Consider the following 19,527-nt stretch of genomic DNA (forward strand, 5'->3'; position numbering starts at 1 on the left):
AAGACCGTCACAACACCCCAACACACGACAGCAGAACCAGCGCACACAGCAGTCGGGGGGGCTAAGGGGGTCGCACAACACACAAACACGTTCAACCTCCGACTCTCCCTCTGTGCTTTTCACTGAAAGGTGTAGTGGGACCCCCTCACAAGAAGCCCCCCCTGTGGCCAGGCTGGAGTACTGCAGTACCTTGTTGGTGCACTGCCTGACTGTGTTGATGAGCTCCTGAATGACCAGATCGATACATTTCAGACAGGGCTCTTTCAGCTTAATGATCTGCTTTTTCACGATGGCTTCAAACGCCAGATCTGGAGTGAACAGCCCAGTTCTGAGAACGCACAGGACAGACAGACAGCAGGACGTAAGAGGACGGAGACGAACAGTGAGGAGAAAGAAAAACAACAAAAGTGCCAAAAAAATAACTCAAAAGACAGACATTTCTGACAATGATATTAAGACAGAAGTGAATCCACGTGAGATTAGGATACTTGAAGGTGAAGTGGAGGGAAAGAAGAGGATAAAGACAACGTTTTAGCTCACAAAGACTAAAATAAAAATGATAAAGTGAGTTCTAAATAAGAAATGGATAGATTAGTGTGGCTCGCTGTGAAAAAAAAAAGTCAATTAGACATTTCAGAGACAACAAGGTTACTCTTAAAATCGTTTAAGGCCGTGCCCTCATGACACCATTTATTGAGGTCGCAGATACATTTCTGAGGGTCTCACAAGAGAGACAAATCACGGCCTAACTGATACTCACTTTGATTGCAGACACGTATTAAGCAACTCAATCTAGTCTGGGTCAAAACCAAGAGCGGACGAGGGTCGAATTTGACAAGACAGAGTCCACATTAAGCCAAAGTCAAAGACTATATTCTCATGGTCTCAATCTCAGTCCAAGATCACATTTCCAAGTCTCAGTGCTTGAGTATGAGTTCAAGACCATATTTTCATGCTCTTGGTCTTGGTCCTTAAAGATCGTGTTTTCATGTTCTTGTTCCTAGAAACCAAGTTCAAGACCATATTTTCATGGTGTTGAACTTAAGATTCAACCCTTTTCCAGTCTCAGTCTTGACTAGAACTCAAAGTTCTTTGGGTCTCGAACTTGATCTCAAATGAGCTGGACTATAACTGGGGAGCTGTAGTTCAACAACGTACTTAATTATGTTTACTATGTAACTTTTCCAGAGTATAAGTCTTATGTTTTTTTTTTTTCATCTGACATATATTCCAGCATGCACTTACTAGCCGGGTTTTCATTTAAAGTTGCGAATTTAACTTATGCGAAAAATTGGAATATCGCACAAAACATTTGCGAACAAGCACAAAGTCAAAGAGAACAAAAAAAAAAAGTCACTTCCTGATAAACTAGCACTATACGTCACTAAGAAAAGTAGGAGAAGCTACCGAATATAATCATTTTCCTATTTTTTTTTTATTACTTGCACCACAGAACGAGCAGACGTAACAATGAAGGCGGTTATTGCTTTCGGTGGTGGATGCTGCTGTTTGGGAACGCAGTCGTTTAACAGTTCTGGGAGGCAATTTTACAGAAATACTTTGATGGCAGACTTTGCTCTGGCATTTCCGAATGACCATATAACCACATTTCAGGTGCTGTGGAAGAAGATCGGTCCACAGGTTAGTCAAGATTTGGTGTCCCATAGCACAAAGTCACATTTTTTTATGTGCTTGGAGGAATTTATTTGCAAAATGCATTTCCATTTCCCATTATTCGCATTAACCCTTTTTCGCTAAACTTAAAATTCACCTCAAGCGAGTACTACTGTCATGCAAGCATTACATGGATGTGGATTTGCGCCGACTGAAAAAGGTGCATGAGCTCAGGTTTATTTATAAAGCTCATTACCACCCATCAGCAGTTTCAGTTGTCCTTGAAATAAATTAGTTTCAGCTTGTCTTTAACCATACATTTATAAACGACTGACTTTTTTTTAAATCTCAAAAATGTAATTTTGAACCAATATGACTGACAGCCAGGTATGACTCGTTTTCCAGAAAACACGGGATTGTGAAAATACTAGTGACATGCAGAAACTACTTAAAAACGCCACTTTTACCGATATACACATCTACTGAGAGATGCAATATGTAATATTTTTATTATTTTTAAAATAAGACCGATTATAAGAGAAAACGTGAGCAGTAATCTGGCAGCGGTGTTGTGAAAGCATGGCCTTACTATAACACACGGGGGAGAGAAAGAAAGAAAGTGTGTGACTGGAGTGAACGAGTGAGGTGTAAGTCCATGAACAGAGGACATAAGAAGTGCCGTATGGCCATATGGCCAGCAGGGACACCACTTGCCTGACACCATGGACGTTTTTAATAGCGTGACTGATTTCTCGCCGGAGCTCCTTCTCATCAAACACGATCTGAAAGAGAAAGAGAGACTTCGTAACAGGGACTTGTCACTGCACCTCTGTAGCATACGGGGTTCCCCTGGAGCTTGTTGGGACTTGTTATCTAAAGATCAAAGTAGTATTTGCAGACATTCAGAGAAACTCTATCAGCTCAAAAGCAGACAAAACTAAGTGTCCTGCTGGAAAGCTGCATTTACCTTGACTAGCTCAAAGGGGAAGCGCTCATGGAAAATTCGGTTAATCCTGGCCCCTCCAGACAGCTCTGCCGTTTCCACCTGGTCTCCGGACCCTTCGATGCGCTTCTCAAAGTCCACTCCAAACTGCTGGACCATCCTGAAAGTGGCGCTCTGAGTGTAAACATCTGCCCTGCAGTTTTAAAGCCTAGAATCTGCTCGAGTTAAAAGAGACTCACTGCAGCAGGGCCTTGGTTTTTCGCGTAGGGTCATCCGGGCGGAAGTTCTTATACTCTTCCACCTCTTTTTCCAGAGAGAGAAGCTGAGACTGGAGTTTGCTGCGCAAGCCGGGGAGCGTGTCTCGGATGTGGTTGGTCAATTGCTAAATTAAAACAAGAGGAAGTGAGAATGTGGTATAAAAAAATAGATGCACAAAACAGAAAGTGACTTTGGCAAAAATTAAGTGATTATTAGGCATTAGCTTCATTTATATAACTGTACACAAATCTTTTATGAAATGGCCAGTTATTTATGCAAATCTATGGCTGCATCCTACCTGGTTGAGGGTCTTCTGCAGGTGTGGTGTTCCCATTCGTTCAGCCATGTGTCTGTAACTGGGATGGGACAGGAAGAACTTCCTTTCTGCTGCCATTGCAGCACGGATGTCCTTCTTGCCATCAATGTCCTTCTGACTACGGTTCACTACGCCAATATAACCTGGGACAGGGAAAGTGGCATTAAACAGAGTGTGCCAGGGCTGGATGATTTGACGGTATACACAGTGCAATTCTAGAAATGTGTCAACTGGAAGTTTGCTCTGTTGTGTACACCGCGGCGGATATATGCGATGACATATCCACTAACATGCTTGACATTATTTACCTGTGAGAATAACAAAGAAACAGTAAGGAATGTCAAAATACAGAACAGGACATTCAGGACAGTCCTAAACAAGTCAAGACAAGAAGAAAGAGCTTTCAAATCATGTAGAGCAAGTCAACAACAAATATGGAAAGCTATTTCTCCTCATATATTATATTATATTATATTATATTATATTTACATTTAGTCATTTGGCAGATGCTTTCATCTAAATCGACTTACAAATGAGGACAACAGAAGCAATCAAAAACAACAAAAAGGCAATAATATGTAAATGCAGAATATAGAAAAAATAGAAAATTATAAATTATATATTTTTTGTGGACTTCTTTGTTGATGAGATTTATTTTTCAATTTTTTTTTTTTTTTTACTTTACAAACGGCCCACCTCTACGCAGTGGTAGGAGTTTATTTTCCAGGATATCCCGGGCGTCTGTACCCTCATCCATAAGATCCAGTTTAGTAATCACACCGATGGTACGCAGTCCTGTTGAACCACAAAGAAAAACACATTCACAACATCAGCAGGGGTTGTGGTCAATCCACTGGGCTCTCACTCTTCTGACCAATGAATGAACCGTTCTACTCATTTATTACTGGACCTGAATTCAAAATCAGGTTGATTCACTAATGAATCGTTCAGACCATTTGTGATTCGCTAAAAAACACCTGAAAAAAATAATGATTCATACACAAATTAGACATCAGCTGCTGTTTTCAGGTTTTCCATGGCTATGATACACATCTTTTTGTTATTTTATTTGTGTGGACCCTCCCAGCAATCCTCACCTTGAGGGTCCACCTCCTTAGACAGCTTGAGAGCGTCTGAGTTGGCCAGGTCAGTGTTGGCCGGGGTGACGGCGAGGATCAGGCAGCTTTCCCTTGTGACGAACTGCAAAAGCATGTCTCGAATCTGGTGCTCGATGTCTAGCGGCTGGTCGCCCACCGCAACCTTAGTCATACCGGGCAGATCGATGAGAGTCAGATTCAATACTGTTGGACAGAGAAAGAGATGAGTGGCATTTTCACAAGGCTGCCGAGTGTGTGCTGAGGAAAGCTGCGGTCTTAGGAGACTTGTGCTGTATTACCGTGTGGCGAGTAAACCCTCAGGTTGATGGGAATTGGAGAGATCCCCTTATTGGAACCGGTAATCCTGTCGGTCTCGGCTTCAATTTCCTGCCGAACTTCATCAAAGTCAACAAACTTCCTCCCTTTGCAGTGCAAGAATTCCGCATATTCTACAGAGAGCGAGATGGACATTAACATTATATATATACACACATATATGTCTGTGTGTGTGTGTGTGTGTGAGAAAAATCCATGTTTAATCCACTTATATTTTCATATCAAATGTAAAAAAAAAAATTGCATTAACAGACCAAAACGTCATTTAATTCTAATATTAGTTAAAAATAAAAACTGCTTTTCAATGCCCAATGATGAGAATGATTCACAGATAATGTGCATATACAAGCAGACAACATCAGTTCAGCTTTGTTATGTTCAATTTTATGGTCAATTGCACTCATTTTGAAGATAATGTGTTCTGTGTAATGTCTTTCTGTCTGAATTAATTCTCCATCTGCACGTCCTTGTTCTCGCTACATTACAGTACCTCATGCTGAAAACAATAGAAATGATAACTGCTTTTAAAGTGGCTGAGAGACGGAGGGGAATTTTCAGAGGGGAACCTGCTTTATGGATGAAAACTGGCTAAAGTGACATTATAACAGCTAAAGCGTAATTTTTGTGACACTAGTAACCTGCATTGTAAATACATTTTGTTTTCAAACTGGACTCATATAGAGCCCTTTGATTTCTGGGATGCCGAAAAGGTGGATGAACCGCAGGATCCAGTCATAAAACTACTATTTATTTACTTTACAACACAGAATTTGACAAAATCGGAATGAATAAATAAAAAAAAGACTTATTTAAATATGAAGTATATTCTAAATAACACATCAATAATAAAAGGGCCCTTGATGTGTCATATAATGCAAGACATTTTTTTGATACTGTGTATGAATATGCATGAAAGCATGTGGTTTCGACCATCCGCACACAAACTAAAAATACCTGAGAAGGCTTTGAAAAAAAAACTCACCAGCTTTGTTGTTAACTAGCTGCAGAATGAGAGGCCTGCGAGTGACGATGCCTGAGCCTCGGGGAAGGAAATCCCTAAAAAAAGAGAGCGAAAGAGAAAGTAAGTATGGGTCGAGAAGAGACAAATGCTCTCAAGCCGTTCATAGCAATCAAACTCGATTTTCAGGGTGACAAGACTGATCAAGTTATTCATGAGGAAGGGGGTGGATGTTTAGGAGCAAGCTCTTTGCATGCATATCAGAATACACACACGAACCAAGCTGCTATCTGGCCCCTTGTAGCAATGAATATTAAAGCACAGTGGCATCATTTGAAGGCCTGTGATTCCTAAGAGGCTGCAGCGCTTTTGCAAATGAATGGCCACTGCTGTATCTCGCAGCCAAATCGGAGTGCATTTAATAACACTGTGGCATATTATAAACACCCTCGGTGATCAAACTGTGAGCTGAGAGCAGGGCAATTCTAGCCCCTTGCACTCCAATATGTCTGCAGACATAATAAGGAGCACAAAGGACAGAACAGGCACATTTTTAATAATAGAAGAGAAAATGAGGCAGACTTTCAATCAAGGCAGAAACATTGTGAATACATGGTCCGCTGTTCACAAGTAATGTTCTTGACTCCAGTACACAAGGGGGCGAGAGAGCTACCTTCAAACGTGTTATTATTTAGTAAGCTATTATTTGAAATGTGGTTTTGATTATCTAAAAAGAACCGGTTCTTAAGAATCATTTGTTCGGGAATCGGACTACACTCGTCAAAATGCAGATTCTGGATCAGTGTTGCAAAGAAGAAAATAAATCGTTTCCCAAACCCTGTTCTCATTTTATGAGAATAGTGAAGTCCACATCACAACTGTGACAATAAAGATAGAGAGGAATGATATAGTTGGAATCAGAATAATAAAATCCTCCCGACTTTTAAAAGCTTAAAGGTGCAATAGGAGATCTTGGAAAATGCTAAAATTAGCCTGATAGCACTGAAAGTGAACGTCCCACCCTCCCTGCAATCGCTGTCCAAAGTCAAGCCCCCTGAACGCATTTATGCCCACAGACCAGAATACCAGAGACAACCTTACTACAAAAAGCTACATCATTGGTTCCCAATTCCAATCCATGTTCTGAAGTGAAGTAGACTAGAAAGCAATGAACACGGTGTAGGGATCATATCGATTGGAAGATTCATTCATGTAGCTCGAGTTGGTCATCTGAATCGGATGTGTTAACTAAGCGAAACAAGCAAAATATGTGAACGAGCACTGGAATTGGGAAACGCTGGGCTACATCAAGTGTCATTAACCAGCGAGAAAACTACAAAAGTACTACAATACCAGGAATGAAGACTGGGTTGTTGATGTTTGTCTGCCAATCTAGTTCTGTCTGCACAGTGTGCATGAATGCGCTTATGACATATTCTGTCTGCGCAAACAGGGTGCGCAGAGGTATGCAGATAAATACGCTGACAGGAAAGCGATTTAAAACGCCCGGATCGATGTTGATTGGACATATTTCCTGTTCCTACGCCTTTCACAGAATATATACCGTATTTTCCGGACTATAAGTCACACTTTTTTTCATAGTTTGGCTGGTCCTGCAACTTATAGTCAGGTGCGACTTATTTATCGAAATTAATTTGACATGAACCAAGAGAAATCATTACCGTCTACAGCCACGAGAGGGCGCTCTATGCTGCTCACTGCTCTTGTAGTCTACACTAAGCAGCATATAGTGCCCTCTCGTGGCTGTAGACGGTCATGTTTTCTCTTGGTTCTTGGGTCTAAATGAATGTGACTTATAGTCCAGTGCGACTTATACAGTATTGTTCAAAATAATAGCAGTACAATGTGACTAACCAGAATAATCAAGGTTTTTAGTATATTTTATATTGCTACGTGGCAAACAAGTTACCAGTAGGTTCAGTAGATTGTCAGAAAACAAACAAGACCCAGCATTCATGATATGCACGCTCTTAAGGCTGTGCAATTGGGCAATTAGTTGAAAGGGGTGTGTTCAAAAAAATAGCAGTGTCTACCTTTGACTGTACAAACTCAAAACTATTTTGTACAAACATTTTTTTTTTTCTGGGATTTAGCAATCCTGTGAATCACTAAACTAATATTTAGTTGTATGACCACAGTTTTTTTAAAACTGCTTGACATCTGTGTGGCATGGAGTCAACCAACTTGTGGCACCTCTCAGCTGTTATTCCACTCCATGATTCTTTAACAACATTCCACAATTCATTCACATTTCTTGGTTTTGCTTCAGAAACAGCATTTTTGATATCACCCCACAAGTTCTCAATTGGATTAAGGTCTGGAGATTGGGCTGGCCACTCCATAACATTAATTTTGTTGGTTTGGAACCAAGACTTTGCCCGTTTACTAGTGTGTTTTGGGTCATTGTCTTGTTGAAACAACCATTTCAAGGGCATGTCCTCTTCAGCATAGGGCAACATGACCTCTTCAAGTATTTTAACATATGCAAACTGATCCATGTTCCCTGGTATGCGATAAATAGGCCCAACACCATAGTAGGAGAAACATGCCCATATCATGATGCTTGCACCTCCATGCTTCACTGTCTTCACTGTGTACTGTGGCTTGAATTCAGAGTTTGGGGGTCGTCTCACAAACTGCCTGTGGCCCTTGGACCCAAAAAGAACAATTTTACTCTCATCAGTCCACAAAATGTTCCTCCATTTCTCTTTAGGCCAGTTGATGTGTTCTTTGGCAAATTGTAACCTCTTCTGCACATGCCTTTTTTTTAACAGAGGGACTTTGCGGGGGATTCTTGAAAATAGATTAGCTTCACACAGACGTCTTCTAACTGTCACAGTACTTACAGGTAACTCCAGACTGTCTTTGATCATCCTGGAGGTGATCATTGGCTGAGCCTTTGCCATTCTGGTTATTCTTCTATCCATTTTGATGGTTGTCTTCCGTTTTCTTCCACGTCTCTCTGGTTTTGCTCTCCATTTTAAGGCATTGGAGATCATTTTAGCTGAACAGCCTATCATTTTTTGCACCTCTTTATAGGTTTTCCCCTCTCTAATCAACTTTTTAATCAAAGTACGCTGTTCTTCTGAACAATGTCTTGAACGACCCATTTTCCTCAGCTTTCAAATGCATGTTCAACAAGTGTTGGCTTCATCCTTAAATAGGGGCCACCTGATTCACACCTGTTTCTTCACAAAATTGATGACCTCAGTGATTGAATGCCACACTGCTATTTTTTTGAACACACCCCTTTCAACTAATTCAACTAATTGCCCAATTGCACAGCCTTAAGAGCGTGCATATCATGAATGCTGGGTCTCATTTGTTTTCTGAGAATCTACTGAACCTACTGGTAACTTGTTTGCCACGTAGCAATAAAAAAATATATGAAAAACCTTGATTATTCTGGTTAGTCACATTGTACTGCTATTATTTTGAACAATACTGTATATGTTTTTTTTTTCTCATCATGACGTATTTTTGGTATTCAGTATTCAGGTGCGACTTATAGTCCGAAAAATACGGTAAATACAGATAAATACATTTAAAACCACTTAATGATTGCTATCGGGATGTGAAGAGACTTTCAACCAGTACAACAAAAAATGTTTCTGAAGACGATCACCTATTGCACCTTTAAGCATTTAAAATTAAATGACAAAACTTCAGCATGCATAACATTATTTTTTTATATATTATAATATAGTTTTTGGTACAGTCAACATTATAGTAGGACATTATAGATAATTTTATTATTAGAACAAAATTCAAATATTATCAATAATTAAAATATAATATAATAATTTTAACACAAAAGTAATTGCTTTTGATTCATTATTAAAAATGTTGTTAGACATCCCGCCTAATTTCGTCCTCCAAACAATGTGTAATTTGTAGTCTATGAAAACAAATATGGTAATTCGGTTTCATTCGCTTGCAGTTATTTCAGCTGCACAAAAATAACTCTCGTTATTCTGCATGAATCTGCAAACTGGTATTGTTTGACCATATTATTTTAATGCATTGTCTTAATTATAAACACACTGGTTTGTAGCTCAAACAGTTTTACTGTTTACTGCACTTTGATATTAATCTTGTTATTTCCCTACAGTGGCTAATGAACACCAGAAGCCTTACAAATTCACAGAAAACGGCACTGCGCAACATTTCCATTTTGTTTCTATTTACACGTGCGCTGGACAGACCTGTTTGACCACTACGCTAGCATCTTGCATTTTTTACAATTCCGCACATGACGCAGCATTTTTTTAATGTGGCACTCAAATTAAAATATGCTAAACTTAAAAAACCTGTCTCTAGGTATCTTTTGTATTTAAAGCAATAGCACGTTGCATGTTTTGGCCCTTCTTCAGTAAGGTGATATGACCGGCGGATGTTTTCCATGATTAATCCAGATATGTTGAAAAATGAGAATGTGTTTTTATTATCCACACAATGGAAGTCAGTAGTTAACAATACTAGTTGGTTACCAAGATTCTTCTTAGAAAGAAAAAAGTGCTGCAAATTGGGAATGAGTAAATGATAACAAAACTTCTATTTTTGGCAGAACTAAAACTTTTTTTTTTCTTTTTACTCCTGAGATAATAGCAGCTGTGTCTTGTATAATGTTATCGTAACAAAAACTTCTATGCAAAAAAGCATGGGATTTTAACTTCTGAAAACTTCTCCTTAAACTGTCATCAAGCATGATAACGGTCAACCAGAAATTTTAACTTGCCCATTGACAACATTGTTTAAGCTGAACATCTGCATTCATTACTTGTGTAATCGGTATGTATCTGACTTTAGGGACCATTTAAAAACACATGATGAAATGCCCATGATGTGTCTTTTTCAACATGGGAAGCTTTAATGAAATCCCACATGCTGTGGGTGGGTTGAAAGCGTGGCTGTGGGTTCAAGAGGAGTCCAATCACAGTCTGTCTTAATGAGTAAGCCTGCCTCTCCAGGAGATCCTGCTTTACATCTGGTCTTGATCAAAGCCGGTGCAGTCAACTGTGAATGCAGCCATCATTTCCCTGAAATCACCGGCCCACCTAATGCACAATGCAGCAGAGCCCCAGGGGAAACACAGACCATGCTTTAAAAACACTCACACAGTTACACAATAAAAGTAGTTTCATACACAAAGAGATGCTCGTCTCAGCTCTGTGTGTTCATTTGTTCATATTTCAATATATCAGGCAACCACATGCAAAAGTAAGCCAGAGCTATCAAGTGTGGCGTACGAAGACAGCACCGTCTGGCTGCACAAAGCATGTGGCTGTACAACAACGGCCAAAGCCTGGAGGGGGAGAAGGGCGAATGAAAACAGGCCACAGAGAGCCGTGTGCTGGCCTAACCTTGCATGCATGCATGGCCCCCTCTCCACTTACACCCAGCAAAGCCCAACACCTACACACACACACACACACACATTTAAATGGAAAAAGATGGCCGGTAAATATGCATTCATTGAACTACTTATTACTTATATCTTTATTCATTACTAGTATTAGTTTACATTTTGTTTATATATTTACACTGGGGGTCAAAAGTTGGAATGATTAAGGTTTTTTAATGTTTGCCGAAAGAAGTCTCTTATGCTTACCATCAAAAATACAGAAAAAACAGTAATATTGTGAAAAATTATTACAATTTAAAATAACTGTTTAAATGAGATGAAAAGCTGAATTTTCTGCATGATTACTCCAGTTTTCAGTGTCACACAATCCTTCAGAAATCATTCTAATATATTATTCTAATTCGTATCATTCTAATATAGATCTACATTATTTTTTTATTACAGGAATAAATCACATTTTTAAATATATTAAAATGGAAAACTTTTATTTGTAAAATAAATAAATAAATAAATACAACTAAATGCAGCCTTGGTGAGTATAAGATACTTCTTTTGACCACCTGTGTATTATTTATTTATTTATTGTTTGGTTATGGTGGCTGTGTTGACATATACTGTATGTAATCTATTTATTATTCAATCTTCTGTTCTTGAATTACTTAAATTGCACTATATGATGGATCCAGTACTGTACAACCTTGGCCTGCTTTACTTGGAAGTAACCTTGTTCTTTTTTTTTTGCTGCACGAATCTTCCAATTAATAAGAAAACCCGAGAAAATATAATATTGATATCAATAAATGGTATCAGGCGATAAAAAGGTATAATATGTAACTATATGATCCAACCTGTTAATGTTTAGAAAATCTAAATAAACAAAGGAAAATTAAAGATGGCTTGTAAATGCACACATGCGCAGTGGACCGAGGCATTATGCAAATAAGAACAAATATCCACACCACAGGAAGCGCTTCAGCAGACTCATTCCTTCGTTTCTCACTTATTTCCAGAGCAAACAGGCAGGTGGGCTGCCGTCCATTATTCATGGCCTTTAAATGATAGAGGAGGCTGAGCAGATTGTGTATCATTTCATCCATTATGCATGCAAAACCGCAGAGCGGTGCAGAGAGAGTGGAGAGAGAGCGGCAGAGACACACAGCACTCGTCTCACTTCAGCTACGCCCAGTGTGAATCTCATTCCACCAGCGGGAGAAGGTACAAAAATCAGATGCTTTTATTCACCAAAAAACGAGAACACAGCGCACCTTGGCAGAGTTCGCTCATTAATGGCGATATTTGCTGGTTTATATGAAATAAGACTGGGTGAACTGCACAAAACCCGCTGAGAATGTGTCATATTCAGCTCAAAATCAAGAGAAAAGAGAAGAGAAACAATGTAGGGTTTTTTTGGACTATGACATTTAAAGGTGCTCTAATCATTTTTTGGAACCCCTGGTATGAAATGTGCTTGCCACCTGTCGGATATTAACGACTGAACAACAATGGAGAAGTTAATAATACTGGTTACTGCATTTTTATATTCAGTAATATGCCTCAAAATGCGATACTAGTAAGTTGCTGCCATGGATATTCCAAATCATAGCAACCAAAGTGGAAAAATGCAGGTTTACTCATATATTTACACAATTACAGGTGTTAAGTACATTCAATGATATTTGATTCAATTTTGTGTTCGAGAACCACAAAATGCACGCTACAGAGGAAGTCAAACATCCTGGCTCAAACGATATCGTCCTAACCATGGTAACGAGGAGCCATTCGTAGCCTGGTTATGGTCTTATTACTACAAATGATACAGTTAAACTATAGAGGAGATATGTTAAATATTCATAAGAGCAAGTACACGGTGGAATCAAGGGCTTAAGGGCTGGAACTCCATGAATTATGGACCAAACTATCGGTTTCATCCAGTGTATGCTGTCTGATTGAAGGGAACAAATCAGGTCTTGTTTGCCTTTTGATATTCCAAGAGATGACTTAAATAATTAAACGCTGGATGAAAGCACAGCTATATTTGTGAGGAAGGGGGAAACAAACTAAAGTTAGGTGTAGTCAGAATATTTGAACTACACCTTTATAAATAAGCCAAGTTGATAATTGATTAATGTCAACTAATTTCTTCAAATAGTTGGATAAAAAGCCAAATTTTATTTATATATTTTAACAAAATAAATATCAAAAAAAAAAAAAAAAAAAATCTGCCCAACATTTCCTCTAAAAAAAAGAAAAATTGCAAACTGAAGGATATGAAAACAAGTATACCGAATGTATCTATGCAAGCCATGCTATTTATTAGAAGTTTATGTTATCTAATATTAAACATTAAATTCTTAAATAATGATAAAAAAACTATAAATATTAACTTGTAGTGAACATAGTATAACACAGTATGAACATAATTATGATATTTTGTAGAATGTGACCACTGACTACCATTGGAAAAAAGTGCACACACACACACACACACACACACACACATATATCTTTTTTTATGTTCCACAGAGAAATAAAGGCATGAATGAGAGAGAGTAACTGATGACAGAATTGACTTTAAGACCATGTAATAAGTTATAAATTGGAAAACTGTCCCAACCCAAGATGATGTAGCATAACATATTCAGCACTTAGCGCCCACATGATGAACAATCTCATAAACTACATACAGAGGACAGCCAATAAAAACAAAGACATTTACTTAAAGGTACAGTAGCAAAATCAGGCTGTTTAATTCTAATTGTCAGGAAGAGGCTGGAAAATTGTCATGTCAAGTGCAATTGCATTTTCTTTTTTTTTTCTTTTTCTGGACATGATCATGGTGTTATAATCTGATAACCATAACCATAGGGTTCTGTGCTAGTTTTCAATGGTAAGCTGTATTTTTGTGAAGAGCCTCACTATAAACATGGAATAACAAAAACTTCCTTTGTCTCCTCCAATTCATAATTAATAACTAGGCCTAAATAGTTCAGTTTCCTCAATACATTTGAACAAAACAGCCCATGGCATTATCTGCACGATCTGCCTTCCTTTCACAAGGTTCACGGAGTGATCTCGCTCCAGCTTTATACTCCTCCCATAGTGAGCGCAGCAGACTGAACAACAGCCCCTCCTAAAGCAGCCGGCAGAGCCAGATAGCAGAAGTCACGCAGAACAATGACATCAGCCCCGCAATAAACACACAAGATGGAGGCGCTGGCCTGTTATTGAATCGAACCACCCAATCTTCAGAAAGATCTTGAAAATCCAGTTCGACAGGATGAAATCTGACCGAAAATCTCAACGTCAGTCTCATTCTACTTGGCACGTTGTATGATGGCAGATGCAAAATGGATTGGGCTAATTAATATGTACAACTTACTAATGTTTACTGAGCTCTGATTGTGTCCATGAGATGAATAGTGCTTTTGTTTGTTAATTACCAGCTGTCTAAATGTTAGACAGAAGGTCAGAGAGCGTGCTTAAGCACTAAGGTATCACTGCGCTCATGACATGCCAATGCGGTTTTTATCATTAAATTTGAACAGCCACTGTTGATTATACTCATTATCTGTGTTCCAGTGGCTAGTTATTCAAATATGGTTCCCAAATGAGCTCTCTCTTCCCCTCTGCACATTCAGTAGGCTCTGCGTGGGGCCAGTGTGAGAGGGTTTCACGCTGAAAGAACAGTCACTTGTCTTACTGGGCCAATAGGTCATTACATAGGCATCTCCAAATTATTATTAATGTAAAAAATAACTGAGAACTGTTGTGAATGCAGGCTATTGGACCTGTCGATGTCTTACAGTTAATAATTATTAACACAGAATGGTTTAAATTTATTTTTTAAATTAATGTTATGGCTGTCAGATAGATTAATCGTGATTAATCACATCAAAAAAAAATGATATATATATAGATATTATAGAAATGTTATATAAATATGGATATACAAATGTAAATCTTTCATATATGCATGCATGTGTGTGTATTTACCGTATTTTTTGGACTATAAGTCGCACCTGAGTATAAGTTGCATCAGTCCAAAAATACATCATGACGAGGAAAAAAAACATATATAAGTCGCACTGGACTATAAGTCACATTTATTTAGAACCAAGAGAAAACATTACCGTCTACAGCCACGAGAGGACGCTCTATGTTTTCAGTGTAGGCTACAGGAGCACTGAGCAGAAAAGAGCGCCCTCTCGTGGCTGTAGACGGTCATGTTTTCTCTTGGTTCATTTCTCTCGGTACATGTCAAATTAATTTTGATAAGTCACACCTGACTATAAGTCGCAGGACCAGACATACTATGAAAAAAAGTGTGACTTATAGTTTGAAAAATACGGTATATATACAGTACACCCACATATATTACGTAAACAAAAACTTTTATTTCGGATGAGATTAATTGTGATTTATCTATTTGACAGCCCTTATTAATTATACAATTATTTATAATTAAATGAGTAATTGAATTGAAAAATGCACAAACAAATTTGATTTTCAAAATTGGTAAAATTGGATAAATGTATGCAAATGTTTTTTAAAGGGTTTATGAATTAGTAGTAGGTACCGACACACATTTCATTACATGATTCAATTTCAATTAAAATCACAAGCTTGTGATTTGTTCAAATTCTGATATCAATTAGATTAAATTTTGTTTCATTTCGGCTATATATAGCCTATATACATAGAAATTCCACATAAGGCATTTAGGCTATATGGCTGGGTATCGTAGAAAATTGTTCGATATCGAGACTGATAAGACTGATCTCCTGAGCCACTGCACAAAGGAACAAAATTTAACCAACGCAATAAATCAGAGCAAATCATTTGAATTAAGTTCAAATAGTTTTAGTTTCCACATCTTTTAGGCTACATTTACACTAGTGCATTTTCATTTTAAAATGCATAGCATAGACAGAATCATAATTGCCATTTCTATTGATTTACTTATGAGCATTAGCTGCTTCCAACACTGCCTGTGTTTTCTCTTCTGCAATCGCTGTTCTGATTCAGAAGAAGCTCATTCGCTGTTATTATTTCACTCATATTATACGTTCATAATCCGCCCTGCCTATTATGACGAATGTCCATTAGAGTTCAGTCCTGTACATAAGAAACCCAGAAAAACATTTCTACAGATGAAAAATGAAGCTAATAAACAGATGATTACAACAGTATATGATTTGTATGTGATTTTCATTACAATACAGGGTGTTAACATGAGAAATGCTAAGCAGGTGTAGAGATTAGCTGGATATAAAAGGCTACAAATAACATATATCAACAACATTATAAAGCCAAAAGACCTTAGATCGCAATCAGAAGTTATTACAAACACTCGATGGTGGTTTCCGGTCGTTTCTTGGGATTTAAGAATCTATATAGGTTCATGAAAATGAAAACTGATTAAAGTCAAGAAATTAATACTGTTAACCCCGCCTTAATTAATAACTGCCAATTAGATCTATGATCAATGATTTCTAGCTATTGCTACAAAAATAAAAACATAAATTCTTATTTGTTGTAACTTATCAGTCAGTGTGCCCTGAACAACTAGTTGACTAATGGGTCTTAAAGAAGCATAATCTCTGGATTGCTTTTTAAAATCTGGACTATTTTGAACTTGCCAAGTTGTAAAAATACAATGATTTGAGGAAGGAAACTCAAAAACATGATGCAACAACAAAATAAGTCAGTCTGGATGTATGGCTGAAGTGTTGGTGCTTAAATAAAGAGGACGCATTTACAAATTGTATGTATGGATTAATTTTTGTTGTTGTACATTAGCTCAATTGTGTTGAACCTAAGTTGTCTCTCCGAAATAAACTAAACTAAACTGATAATAAGTGTTTCTTGATCAGCAAATCAGCATATCAGAATGATTTCTGAAGGATCATGTGAAACTGATGACTGGAGTGACTGATGCAGAAAATTCAGTTTTGATCACATGAATACATTACATTTTATATTATATTAAATTAGAAACTGTTTTTATTGCATTAATATTTAACAAAATTCCAGTTTTTACTGTACTTTTGATTAAGTGTGGCCTTGGTGAACTTAAGAACTTTCTGAAACCCAAATGTTTGAACAGTACTATATATAACCATATAATAAATGTCATCACTTTCGGTGAGCCACTGGAAAATTTGACTAGAAATTGTGACTACAGTCTTTATTGTTGTGACATAAGATGGTATGTGATGAGTCAGAGTGCAATAACATCAGAAACATGGCTTGAAAACTATTTTTCAGAGTTCAGGTAGTGCGTCTACAAGTTTACTAAGAGGATGTTCACACAACATTTTCAGCCAAAAATAGGAAACTTTTTATGCATTTTGCCTGTTCGTTTACATGATAACGGAGTTTTGGGGACTGAAAAAAATATGGGAATCTTTGAAAATGGTGACATCACGCGCATGTGTATAGGGCTGGGTATTGTTCAAAATCTTTCGATCCGGTGCCAATTTCGATATCTCAGTTTCGATACCGGTTCCTAACGATACTTTTTTCGATACCATATGTTTTAAAATCCATTTCAACATCAACACAAATACATTAAACACAAAACTTTTATTTCTCACCTTAATTAAAACAAATTCTGGTAACACTTCACGCTCAGGATAACATTATTAATACAACTGGTTGTGCTTTTTGGATAGGGGTGTGCCATTCAGGGGCAGACTGGGACCAAAAAGTGGCCCTGGACTTTCTGTGCGCCGCGCTCGTTCTTGTTGTGTGTGTGTGTGACTGACAGACAGCCTCCACGGCACGGAGAAATCTCGCATATTTCAGACACATTCTGAAATCGATGTTGTGTATACTTGAAAGTTTTTTACAACTTTTCCATTTTTGACTACATCATTGTCATGTAAACGTAGCCTAAGTTAAATCCATGAAACAGCCCACGCTTTGAGAAAACTCAACAAACTGGAGCGAGTGAATTCAAATAACACCTCCTGTGAGGCACGGCCCATTCCAGGAAACTATTCCTCTGAGCCTTATAGTCTTACAACTAAAGACTCATAAACAATAACCAATTAACTTTACTGAACTCTCACAACAGCATAAGAACATGCCCACGAGTGCAATGCAAACATCATCCGAGTCACAAACAACAGCCTTTTAGATGAATTAGATGAATACTGGATTGCTTGACAAATAGAATAGAAACGAGAGCTTCCAGAAATTCCTGATGAGCAGACAGGTGTCAGGTGAACGCTAGCTGTGTGATTCCATTTTGCCTCCCTGGAGCACAGACCGGCCCTGCCCTGCCTCCATCAGAACCACACACACACACACCTGTTGTTTGTACAAGTCTACATGTTTGAAAAAGATCAAAACAAAAGTGATCTAAAACCCCCTATTAGGTGATTGAAACCTCATAAAACTCCAAAAGGGAAATGTTTAAAAATGGGTCAAATAAAGTCCTGATTAAAACGCAAATAATAAGAATAATAAGAATAATAGTTAGTATTAAAAAAAAGAAAAAATTAAAATGAGCTTGTAGGAGCTATATAATGAATTTGTATCTCTGTCTTTGGTTGGGGATAATTCGCAATCATTACATTTCAGACAAATTTCTCTAATAAACCATTTGTGAGTCAGTCTAACAGATTCATTCAAAATTTGCTCAAAAGACTGATCGCTATATCTTGCAAATAAGTTGCAAACACCAGAGTAATTTAGTTTTTTTTTTTTTTACTATAAAATCATATTTTAAACAAGTTTTATAACTTTTCCATGCTAAGAAAACCTTGTTAGAATTCGCTGATATTTCCAGGTTCTCAATGGCCATGTGAAACCTATATTTTCAGGACAGTTAGTGTGAATGGAAAGACTTTTAGGACATGTATCCTACACAGTCTTATGGGTGTGACATGCACATATCAAACAATGATTCATCTATGCAAAACATAAAGCCCTTTACTCACAGCTATCATAAAAGCACAACAGAGCTTGTAACAGCCACATGACTGCCAGAGATTATAGATGAAACTACTAGGTGAGAATGATTACACAGAGTCATGTTGGTTTCACCAGATTAAAGCTCAACAAGCCTTTTTAAGGTCCCAATCAGAAAGAATGTGTTTTTTCAGGTTTGAAAACGAAAGGCACACCACACTACCTTTATCTGATTTACTTTTTTTTGTTATTTAGAAAAGAGCAGTACAGTGCATTTTGTTTTATGTAGCTAGGCAGCGGGTAACCTGCGACAGCCACCACAACCTCCATCTCTGCAGTCTCTGGACGTTCCAAGCAGCTGTAAACTTAAATCACCAACACAGGAGAAGGGTGTTCCATTCTCTCTATTCATTTGATTGGACAATGAAAAAAAAAAAACATGAATGATGTTGGGCACTTTTCTGCACAAAGCGGATTTATTTTTTTTCAACTTCAGGCACTCAGAGTAGAGGGCTATATTGGGTTTGGGCTCAACACAAATCTCGCGGGAGATAACTTTTTGCGGGATATCCGCCGGGAACGGTGAGTTGTAGTAGAAATGCAGTCAACACAAGAAGTTGAGAAGAAAATTTAAGATACTGTTTACTTGACAAAAGGAAAGCAAGGCAAGTCAGACATCTGGAAACAATTCTCATTTGTCTC

At 37.8% G+C, this 19,527-nt stretch overlaps 1 protein-coding gene across 9 annotated transcripts in view; it reads right to left on the bottom strand.

Annotated features, from left to right (window-relative positions):
* Positions 1–19,527, bottom strand: part of dnm2a (dynamin 2a) — a 48,164-nt gene that overhangs the window by 23,656 nt on the left and 4,981 nt on the right. For 6 of the 9 annotated variants that reach the window (XM_052552712.1, XM_052552710.1, XM_052552713.1 and 3 more), the window contains exons 2-10: positions 5,547–5,620; positions 4,528–4,677; positions 4,229–4,432; positions 3,828–3,926; positions 3,114–3,274; positions 2,797–2,939; positions 2,582–2,717; positions 2,329–2,396; positions 190–328 (exon numbers count right to left, since the gene is read on the bottom strand). In XM_052552712.1, the coding sequence (XP_052408672.1) occupies positions 190–328; positions 2,329–2,396; positions 2,582–2,717; positions 2,797–2,939; positions 3,114–3,274; positions 3,828–3,926; positions 4,229–4,432; positions 4,528–4,677; positions 5,547–5,620 (1,174 nt within the window). The remainder of the gene's footprint in view (positions 1–189; positions 329–2,328; positions 2,397–2,581; positions 2,718–2,796; positions 2,940–3,113; positions 3,275–3,827; positions 3,927–4,228; positions 4,433–4,527; positions 4,678–5,546; positions 5,621–19,527) is intronic. The other 3 variants (XM_052552709.1, XM_052552705.1, XM_052552708.1) reach the window with 1 other exon arrangement.

This window comes from Carassius gibelio, chromosome A3 (assembly GCF_023724105.1).
Source record: "Carassius gibelio isolate Cgi1373 ecotype wild population from Czech Republic chromosome A3, carGib1.2-hapl.c, whole genome shotgun sequence".
Taxonomy (NCBI): domain Eukaryota; kingdom Metazoa; phylum Chordata; class Actinopteri; order Cypriniformes; family Cyprinidae; genus Carassius; species Carassius gibelio.